Below are 10,809 nucleotides of genomic sequence, written 5' to 3'. Positions count from 1 at the left end.
CCCCTCCGGCCTGGTGGCAAGAACCAGCGCCACGAGCGCCGTCAATGCTCATGGGGGCCACCAGCTCCGTGGGTGCGGGGTGTTTGCGGGGGGTGTTTGCCGGCAGCTACCCGCTTGCACATCCCCCGGGTGTCGGAGCACGTTTACACCCGCTCCTGTTACAAACAACACCTCCATCTCATCACGGAAGAAGCTGGCGAGAAAAGTTATTTTTCTCTCTGCTCCCCTCGCCTGTTTAGCAGAGCCTTCGGCAACGGTTGGTGGAGCTGAGCCCTGCCGCTCCCCTCCAGAAGCAGCTTTTTGTACAAATCTCACACCAAAACAGGCAGAAAAATCCTCGTCAGCACCTTTGAATAGGCGCCTTCTCTAAAACCGGTCCTTTTCTTCATCTTGCACTTTCAGCTCACGTGAATTCACACACACACATGTTATTTTCCAGGTTGCTTTTATTGTTTATTATTATTATTATTATTATTATTACTAAAACAACCTTGAAGCATCAGGCAAGTTGATGCCAGTCTTTCAGGTCAGGTTTCGGTACAGCCTGCTGGTTTGGGTCCAGGCTGCAGCCACGTGCCCAGGTACGGGTACGGCGTGCAGCACTTGCTGGTGGCCAACACGAGGCTCCCCACGAGGCTGACACCCACCGAGCTGCCCTGGATTTCTGCTTTTTGGAGCATTTCCCACTCGGCTGTTGTGTTTTTAACCAAGCCGCACGCTCTGGGTGCTCTGGTCGCTGTTGGTGTGGGACCACGGGCAAGCTCCCACGCCGGTGATGGTGTTAACGAAGGGACGTGCTAATTGTACGTGGACGAGGAGGGTGACGAGCAGAGCGGGAGCTTGGCTTTGCAGAGGGCTCACTCACAGAGCTGCTGCTGCCCCTTTGGAGCAGCCAAATCCAGACACGAAAGAAGAAATGATTTTTAAAAACCTCTGCTCGCTGTGCTGTGCCGCGAGGGGCCCCTCGGTGCGTGCGGCACCTCGGCTTCCTCCTCCTCCCCCCGATGTAACCGGCGTTAATTGGAGGAATAAACGAGACCTCTCCTCCGGGATAATTATGCAAAACGTCGAAATCAATCACTGCTCCGAGGGTTTCTCTTAGCGCTGCTTTAAGCAATCATCCCACCATGCACGGAGCCGGCACGGCCAGGAGGCGGCTCCAAAGGATGCTATGGCTCGGCTCGGCACGGCACGGCACGGCACGGCACGGAAAATCAAGGCAAGGCTCGGCACGGCTCGGCACTGCACGGCACAGCAAGGAAAGGCATGGCATGGCACGGCTCGGCACGGCTCAGCACGGCACGGAAAGGCAAAGAAAGGCACGGCACGGCACGGCACGGCAACGCACGGCACGGCTCGGCACGGCTCGAGGCCGCCTTAAGAGCAGGCGGGGGCGGTGCCGACCCGGTGCGGGGCGGTGCTGCCCCCGTGACGCTACTGGCGGCCGTGCCGTGCCGTGCCGTGCCGTGCCGCGCCGCGCCAGGATCGTGCCCAGCCGTGCCCAGCCGTGCCGAGCCGTGCTTGTACCACACCGTGCCAGAATCGTGCCCAGCCGTGCCGTGCCGTGCCGTGCCGTGCCGCGCCAGGATCGTGCCCAGCCGTGCCGAGCCGTGCTTGTACCACACCGTGCCAGAATCGTGCCCAGCCGTGCCGTGCCGTACCGAGCCGAGCCGTGCTGAGCGGAGCCTGAGCAGTGCCGGATCCGTGCCGTGCCGTGCCGGGATGCAGCGGGCAGCAGCGCGGGCGCTGCGAGGGGCGCGGGTCCCCCCCGTGCGGGCTCGCTCGGCCTCGGCGGGCCCCCCCCCGCGGGGGCTGCTCTATGAGCGGCACGGGGAGCCCGCGGGGGTGCTGCAGTAAGGGGGGCACGGGGGGGGGGTGGCAAAGGAAGGGGGGGGGAGTGAGAGCGGGGGTGCAGGTATTGGGGGTGTATTGCAGGTGATGTGGGTATGGGGGGTGCAGGTACTGGGGGTGCATTTTGGGGGGGTGCATTGCAGGAAATGGGGTATGGGGGGAGTGGAAATGGGGGTGCATTGCAGGGGGTGCAGATAAGTTGTGGGGGTGCATTGCAAGGGGGTGCGGGTATAGAGGGGTGCAAATCAGGGGGGTCAGGTTGGGGGTGCTTTGAGCTTGGGGGGGTGGCAGGTGTAGGGGCGAGGTGGAGGTGTATGGCGGGGGGGCATACATGTGGAGAGGGTGCAGCAGAGCTGTTTGGGGGTGCACGGTGTGGGGGGGCCCAGGGCTGCCCACCCCCAGGGCAGTGGGCAGGGGTGGGTGCAGGTCCGTAGGTGGAGACCCAGCCCATGGGGTCATGCTAGGGGTGCTCAGAGGCCCCCCAGCATGCAGGCAGAGCTTGGGGTGCACCCCCAACCCCTTTCACCCACATTTCTGCAAGGCTGGGGGTCTCCAGTGATTGCCGGGGAGCCTGCTATCGCAGAATTGGGGGTCGGTGGGGAGGTGCTGAGCTGCAGCACCACTGCACCCCGCTTTGTCCCCAGTTTAGGGGTGTTCAGGGCCAGGAATGAATGCAGGGCCCAAATCAGTGTTGCTTCCTCAAGTATAATGCTGCGGGGTGACATCCAGGGGACGGCAGCTATTCAAGGTTTTCATAAAATGACCAAAAAGTCTGGGAAAAGGGAAATTTTTGTACCTTTTTTTTTTTTTTTCAAGAGAGGAAATGCTGGGGATGCACTGACCCAGCAGAACTGGCTGGAGTCATGTAGAAACACAGGAGGTGCAGATACGTTATCTGGGTGCATCCAGACCCCGAACCCCTGTTTTTGGGGTGAGATGGGTGGTTTCTCTGTCTTTGGACCACTCAGTTGGGTAACGGTGCTTACCGGCACTGGCGGCTGCTGAGATTTGCAGGGGACGCAGTGGGAACGTGAGACAGGAACAGCCATTCTCGTCCTGCTGCTTGTGCAAGACCCAGCTCGTGCTGGGTGACTTCTCTCTCTGTCTTTTTTGCAGATTTCTGGAAATGCCCTTGTGGGTCTGACTTCCCCTAATGCTCTGGTGGGGTGGGATGAACCCCAAATGAGTCAGCGGCTTCCTTGTGCAATGTCGATGCTTTCTTGTGCAGCGTTGGGTGGTTGGGTTCTGCAGCCTTGGTCAAAAATCTTGCCGTGTTTTTTTTTAATTATAAAACTGATTTTTCCACGAAAACCCAAGTGGCAGGTTGGTGCTGGGCTGCCTGTGGTGCTGGTGCTGTGTGAGGCTTTTTGCCCAGACCTCAAACACACGAGCAGCTCCATCACTCGTGGGGAACCCTTGCCAAGACGCAAGGTTTTGAGCAGAAGCCACAGGTCAGCACGCGTGGCCATGCCCAGCAGCTGCAGAGCTGTACCCTGCAGGTCTCTGATCCCAAACTGCTTGAAGTGAGGTTTTTGGACCCTCCTGGGAGCCTCCCACAGGCTGTCAGTGCAGTTTGGGGTTTGTTTCAAAGCAAAAAGCAGATTCCTGCATGCTAAAAGCCTTCTGACAAGGGCAGGGAGGTGTTTAATCCAGAACTCCAAGTCTCCAAATCACCCAGGCAGCTTCAAGGAGAGAAGGGGAAAACACTTTGCCAGCACAGGACAAGCTGTGAAGGAAATTCAGTGTATTGTTCCTAATGACACGTACTTAGCAGCATGTAATTGCGGCAAATAACTGCTCTTAAAATTGGCAGCGCACAGGGTCTGTGCCACCTCCTTTGCAGAGCCACCAGCTCGTTCAAATGCAGTTCAAATTGCCCTCATCTTGCAAATGGGCGCCTCTGGATGGCTTTGCCCCGGCCGGCAGATAGGTCAGGCAGCAGTCAGCTTCCTCTTCCCCCTGGGGTGCCTCGTGGTGCAGGCTGGAGGAGCTTGCTCCATCCCTGGGTGGTGGGACGCCTCCCCGCGCCTCCGAGTCCTCTTTGCTGGAAGGACCCCGCTGCCAGGAGGGTGCAAGACCCAAGGTGGCCAAAAAATGTTGTGCAATTCTCCCCGTGGCCATGCACGGCAGGAGGGAGCTGAGCTGAATGGTGTAGTGGTGGGAGGATGTTAGCGATGAGGGGCTTGGCTTAGCGATGGGACTCCGTAGGTCAGGTTGAGGTAGGACTTGATGGTCTTGAAGGTCTTTTTCCACCTAGGTGGTTCTGTGCTTCCAAGTCAGCCAACCTTGGTGTAAGGGCATTTTCCTTGGATTTTAAACAGTCTGGTAGCAAAGGGGCTGGAATGTCTTCTCCTTGGAGGGGCTCTTCTCTGTGCAGGACATCTTTTGGGTTCGTTCCTATAATTGATGCGAGAAGGTGCTGGGAGCGGAGGTTTGAGGAGCAGTGGAGGTGCCACGTTAGGTGCTGTTTGATTTATTATTTGCTAGAGGAGACGAGGGAAAATGGTGCTGCTTATCCTAGGCCGGATGCGTTGTGTAGGTAATACAGGAATCTCTCCTAGGTCCCGTAACTGAGTCTTCCTTTGCGTGACCCCGCACAGGCTGAAGGAGCTGGAGGTGCCCAGGCTGGGGCACTCGGACGTCCACGTCAAGATGCTGGCAGCCCCCATCAATCCGGCCGACGTCAACATGATCCAAGGTAACCTGCCCGCTGCCGGCACTGCCTTTGAACCCTTGCCCTTCCTCTCTGCATCTCGCCGCGCTCCCCGCAGGCACCTACGCCATCCTGGCCCCGCTGCCGGCCGTGGCGGGGAACGAAGGCGTCGGGCGCGTGCTGGAGGTCGGCCCCGGTGTGACGGCGCTGAGACCTGGGGACTGGGTCATCCCGGCTGATGCTGGACTTGGTGAGTTTGTACCCGGGGCTGGGTGCTTGGCGTTCCCTCCCGGGGGGGTTCGGGACTGGGACCATGCATGTCCCCAGCGCCTGGCTCCCGTGCATGGGATGCCCTCAGCCAGGAGGAATCCTAAAATAATTAAGGTTGGAAAAGCCCTCCAAGAACATCTGGTCCAACCGTCCCCCCCCCCACCACCATCACCCACTAAACCATGTCCCTAAGCACCACAAGGAAGCGCTCACCCTGGGAGCTTTGGCAGTGCTGTTGCATATGCTAAGCTTCAATTTAGGAATAATTTACTTTTCTAGAGTGCAGACCCTTTATGGGCCTTCTGCACTGTTATAGAGCATCGCAGCAATCTGTTCTCCTCTGGAAACAACTGCGTTTTGTCACGTCTACTTAGAGCTTCTTTAAAGACATGGGATAAAGCATTTAACCTGTGCAAGGTCAGAGTTATATCTCATTACAGTTTTCTCCCTAATAGTGCTCTGATGGGAAAGCTTGGGAATTTATTTTCCAGCAAATGCCTCTCGTGCTTCTCCAACATGCCAATGGCCAGAAAAATTGTCAGTTCTGCTTTAGCTTAACAGCTTGTTCCTTGCCTATTTCTTCTTAAAAGGATTTCTCGCTTAATGGGAGAAGGAAAGTTATCTAGTTAAGATCCAAATGTGATATTTTTAAGCATAAAAAAAAGTAAATGGATGATAGGGGGTTAAATCAGATATAAATACATAGTCACTAAATCTAAGTAAATTGGCTCTGAATATATGGGCTCATCTGTGGGATGCGGAGTGTTTCCGTTAGCTCTGCACCCAGGGAGCCCGGTCCCATTACACGTCTGGGAAGTGATGGGGCTGCTCTGGGTGACAAAGCTGCTGTCCGTGGGCAGCAGGGGAGCAACTCCTGCCTCCGCCAGGGTCCTGCCGAGGCGCAGGGCAGGATGTTCCACAAGAGGGCTTGTTTTCCCCTGGAAGCCCAGTGTTCAGCATCGTAGTCGATCAGTGCTTGTACGGATGGGGGGAATCTCTTACCCTGGGATTTTGGGCACGTCACACAAAGTGGTGGGTGGAGTCCTGACTTTAAGCTCCCTGGTGCACAAGGTGTTGGCAAATATGCTGATGGCTCAACCATGGGAGATTTGCAAAACTGCTCTTAAACATACGTAGGGAATGAGTGTCTGGGGTGCTCGTGCCTCTTCCTCACCAACTTGTGAAGAAAAGTGCGCTGCAACCCCAGTGCAGCCTTACCTCCAGCCTGCAAATTGTTTCAGGCACTGCCAGCTTTCTCTTTCTTCACCTTTCTAAATATCTTGGCTATACCCATATGGGAAAATGTTTAATAATTGGCTCTCCGATGCTTAGATTGCGTGCCGCGAGGTGATGCTGCAGCAGCGTGAGTTAAGGCTCTGATGTGAGCCGGGGTCTCCTAACGCTTTCCTTTCCCTGCTGCTCACGAAACGCTGCCGATGCCCAGGGACGTGGCGGACGCAGGCGGTGTTCCCCGAGGCGAGCCTGCTGCAGGTGCCCAGCGACATCCCACTGCTGTGCGCCGCCACGCTCAGCGTCAACCCGTGCACGGCGTACCGCATGCTGTCCGACTTCGAGAGCCTGGCGCCGGGTACGTTGCATGCACGGGCCTCCGGCTCTGCGTTTGGAGGGGACTGCAGCTCCGGCGGTCACGGCTGCACTGAAATTCTGCTCCCCAGGTGACTCCGTCATCCAGAACGCAGCCAACAGCGGCGTGGGCCAGGCTGTCATCCAGATCGCGAAAGCCACCGGCGTCAGGACCATCAACGTGGTCAGGGATAGGTGAGTGCCATGGGATGGGAGGAGGACCAGAGGCATTGAGCACAAACTGGGACAGGGGAGGTTCCCTCTGAATATCACAAGCCCGTCCGTGCTGTGCAGGTGCCCAGAGAGGTGGCATCTCCTCCTTGAAGATCTCCAAAAAGCATCTGGACGTGGTGCTGGGCCCCCTGCTCGGGGTGGCCCTGCTGGAGCAGGGGTGGGAGCAGGGAGACCCAGAGGTCCCTTCCCACCTCAGCCATTCCACGGTCCTGTGAAGGTGCCTCCCAGCCTCTGCTGTGCCAGGCCTCGTCCTCAGCCCCGTCGCAGTGGGAGGAAGGGGAAGGGGACACACTGCTTTCTGCCTCATGGGGTCTTTTTTCTCCCCCCAGACCTGATCTCCCGAAGCTGGTGGAGAGGCTGAAGGCCCTGGGCGCAGACCACGTCATCACGGAGGACGTGCTGAGAAAGCCAGAAATGAAAGAAATATTTAAGGTACCTCGATGTTGAGCCCCCCAGAGAGACCATCCAGGGCTGCCCCGCAGTTCAGTGCTTCGAGGAGAGCTGCGAGGATGGTAGAAAGGACAAATGTGAAACAAGCTTTTCCTAATCTCTGGGCAGGCAATGTGATGGCCACGCTGTAAATCGTTAAGAACAGATACAAAGCTAACAAATGGCATTCTTGCACTTCTCTAAGCCACTCAGTATTTACCTCGTGTATTTGCCCATCCATTTATACAAACATGCCCTAAACTCGCCAAACTCCTAGTCCCAAAGTGCTTTTCACAAAGTATTTCCACACCAGTGTCAGGCTGGGATGTGCTCCCCACCACGGAGGGCTTTCACCCAAGCTCTCTGGACCAGGACTGAGCCCTGCAGGCTGGAGCTTCCCCTTTTTCTTGCAGAGCATCCCAAAGCCTCGGCTCGCCCTGAACTGTGTCGGAGGCAAAAGCACGACGGAGATGCTGCGGCATTTGCAGTAAGTTGGGCTCTGCCCCATGGCTGCGGTGGCGTGAGCTTGGGACCTGCTCCAGATCCAGGGCATGTGGCAACCAGGGGCATCAAGAGCAGATGCCAGTCCTTGATGAGGGGAGATTTTTGGAGAAGTTGTTTTGGAAAACAGGAGTTAAAGTTAACCTGGCATCACCATCCTCTTGCTTGTCTCAAACTCTACCAGTGGCATGAGGGAGGAGACATCTGAGGACCAGTTATGGAGTTGGAGGTCTGTCTGGTCCTGGCCACGTGTAATGGCTGGCTGCTTTATGTAGCTGCAAATCCAGCGTGCGAGCAGGAGGGCAGCTCTAGAAAGCAGATCCTCATGGCTTTCTGGAGGAGCCTGTGGTGTGAAACCAGCCTCGTCATACAGCGGTGGGTTTGGGTATGATGGAGAAGAGGTTGCAAGGCCAAAGCTGCGTGTCGGGGACCACGGGTAACCCAATGCCCCCTTCCTCTCGCAGACCCAAAGGGACCATGGTCACCTACGGGGGCATGGCAAAGCAGCCTGTGACGGTGCCAGTGGTGAGTACCGGGGATGCTCTTGGTGCCCACGGGGGCTTGGCTTATCCTCTGCTGCACTCTGCTGTCTGGATGTCACGTTCAGAGACCCCAAATTTATTTATTTTTTAACTGATTGGGGCTATAATGGGACGAGCTGGTTTGCATTCCGGTATGGTTGCACTTATGGCGGATTTGGGCTGCTCTGAAATCCCAGCATGGAAACAACCACGCAGATGCTAAGCATTGAATCTGCCCTGATGCAAACCCATCTCGTGTGTTGGAGCCGTGTCTGAGCTCTGCCCTGACGTGAAACCTGGTGTTATCCCAACAAGACGCAGCCCCTCAGAGCTGCAGCAGCTCAGCGCTGCGGTGCGAGGTCTTGCATTAACATGAACCTGCCGAATTGGGTTTGTCCCAAAGGAGAGCTCTGAGCAAAGCTCCTCGCTGCCTCCTGCCACACTCACAAGGGCTTGGGAACAGGTCGGGAGGAGCCAGATCTCACCTCCCGCTTTCCGCAGAGCGCCTTCATCTTCAGGGACGTGAGGCTGCGCGGCTTCTGGATGACCCAGTGGAAGAAGGACCACGCGCACGGTGAGCTGAGAGGGGCAGGGACCACAATGGGCTACCAGAGGTGGCCAGCAGGGCTGGGGACAGCATCCCATGGGATGTGGCTGGGTAAGAGCGGTCCCCTTCTTCCCTCGCAGACAAGGAGAGCCTGACCAGCATGATGGATGCCCTGTGCCAGCTGGTGCGGAGGGGACAGCTCGGCGCGCCCGCCTGCACCACGGTCCCACTGGAGGACTTCAGGGAAGCCCTGGTGGCCTCCATGCAGCCCTTCACCTCCTCCAAGCAGGTCCTCCTCCTCTGACTGCTCGCGGGCCTTCCTGTTGGCGTCTGCAGAGGGAAAGCTCCACATCCATTGATTTTTTTGTTTTGTTCCTTTTTTATTTTTGGGTGCCCAGTTCAAGGTTTAAAAGCCTCTGGAAGTTTGCCCAGGTGGCACCATGCACACAGGCTGGGGTTGCTTCTGGAAGGAGATTTCGGTCTCGCTTTAGCTCGTTGTTAGTTTTGTTGCAGCAGAAAGCCCGGGCTCTTCCCTCAACCATCTCAAGGGAAAGGAGTCTCTCTCTTTGCAGACTGAATTACACAGCAAAACCACTTTTTAAAAATATGTATTGTATTTTTTTATTTTTTTTCCCTACACAGCACATGCAGTGCTGGCAGGACTAGGGGAGTGCCCATGCTGGCTGTAGGACAAGGGGACAGTGCAGGGATAGGACTCGGGTCCCCATCCCTGGGTTCACCCCGCAGCTTACCAGCCAGAGCCTCCAATGTGACTTTTGCAATACCTGGACTTGAATTCAGTTTTGCTGCTGTTACTGAACCACCGCCACTACTGATCATGCAAGGCACAGAGAAACCTCTTGAAAATCAGTGTCTAATATATGTCTATTTTTGCAAGATGCTGCCAATAAACTTCCGTGCTCAAAGCATTGCGTGTCCTGCCTGCTTCCTGCATTGCCCCAGCAGCCCCTGCCTGTTCCCATGCTTTCACCAGGCTCTAGCAGGGACTGAGGAATGTGCTGGAGCCAGCTGCTCGCACAAATGCAAATCCTGTGAGAGGGAGAAACCTGCCTTTGCATCTGGTTTCTCCTTTAGAATCATAGAATCATTAAGGCTGGAAAAGCCCTCCAAAATCCCCCTGCCACCAATGTCACCCACTAACCCATGTCCCCAAGCACCACGTCCAACCTTTCCTTGAACACCCCCAGGGACGGTGACTCCAGCACCTCCCTGGGCAACCCATCCCAACGCCTGACCGCTCTTTCTGAGAAGAAATGTCTCCTCGTTTCCAGCCTGAACCTCCCCTGGCACAACTTGAGGCCATTCCCTCTAGTCCTATCACTAGTTACCTGTGAGAAGAGGCCGACCCCCAGCTCCCCACACCTTCCTTTAAGGCAGTTGCAGAGCGCAATGAGGTCTGCCCTGAGCCTCCTCTTCTCCAGACCAAACACCCCCAGTTCCCTCAGCCGCTCCTCACAGGACTTGTGCTCCAGGCCCTTCACCAGCTTCGTAGCCATTCTCTGGACACGCTTCAGGGCCTCGACGTCCTTCTTGTAGAGAGAGGCCCAAAGCTGAACACAGCACTCCAGAGCAGAATACAGGGGGACGATCACCTCCCTGCTCCTGCTGGCCACGCTATTCCTGACACAAGCCAGGACACCCTCCCGCTTCAGCTCCTCCATCACCCTGTCAGTTACTGGGGTTGCTCCGTTCCCCATCCATCCCACAGTGTTCCTGCTTGCCTCAGCCTCGCGCAGGGGGCTCGGTGCTGCTCATCTCACCAGGCCAGCCTGCGGGCATCTTCCAGCCTGGAAAGCTGGGCTGGCCACATGGGAGCTATTCACACCCTGCTAAACCCTGCTGTAGGATCACAGACACATTTTGGGGCAATGTATGGAGAGAGGGATGGCTCTACCCTGTTAGCACCGAAAACCCCCAAAAGCAGCGGTTGTCACCCCAAATCTACATCCTGAGACAGGAATATACTTTTATTCCCTGTTGACAGAAGAGCTGACCCTGCAGGCATGCCATAAAGCCTTGTGAGCCCAGATTCAGAGTGGGGAGCCGCTTGTGTGCAAGTGGGGTTCAGCCCCAAGCAGACACCAGAGAATCCACATGGGAGCCCTCGTCCAGCTGGGGGAGGTTTGCTGCAGGATGTGGCAGTGAGAACCTGGGAAAGCAAAGCGGGGAAAAGCCCAGATATGAAATGAGGTATTTGG

General features: G+C 56.5%; 1 protein-coding gene across 3 annotated transcripts; it reads left to right on the top strand.

Moving 5' to 3' along the window:
* The first annotated feature begins 1,454 nt into the window (after positions 1-1,454).
* On the top strand, positions 1,455-9,516 carry MECR (mitochondrial trans-2-enoyl-CoA reductase). Of its 3 annotated transcripts, XM_040535065.1 has the most exons (11): positions 1,455-1,569; positions 1,678-1,853; positions 4,452-4,549; positions 4,623-4,754; positions 6,219-6,362; positions 6,451-6,553; positions 6,922-7,024; positions 7,435-7,508; positions 7,987-8,047; positions 8,545-8,617; positions 8,731-9,516. In XM_040535065.1, the coding sequence occupies exons 2-11, from the start codon at positions 1,723-1,725 to the stop codon at positions 8,892-8,894; spliced, it is 1,083 nt and encodes a 360-aa protein (XP_040390999.1). In that variant the 5' UTR covers positions 1,455-1,569; positions 1,678-1,722; the 3' UTR covers positions 8,895-9,516. The 3 variants fall into 3 exon arrangements, with proteins under 3 accessions (XP_040390999.1, XP_040390998.1, XP_040391000.1); XM_040535064.1 differs by having other exon boundaries at positions 1,459-1,853; XM_040535066.1 differs by lacking the exon at positions 1,455-1,569 and having other exon boundaries at positions 1,695-1,853; positions 4,413-4,549.
* Positions 9,517-10,809: the final 1,293 nt, after the last annotated feature.

This window comes from Cygnus olor, chromosome 23 (assembly GCF_009769625.2).
Source record: "Cygnus olor isolate bCygOlo1 chromosome 23, bCygOlo1.pri.v2, whole genome shotgun sequence".
NCBI lineage: Eukaryota > Metazoa > Chordata > Aves > Anseriformes > Anatidae > Cygnus > Cygnus olor.
The sequence above is the reverse complement of the archived record's forward strand: the minus strand, read 5'-3'. Positions and strand labels throughout refer to the sequence as shown.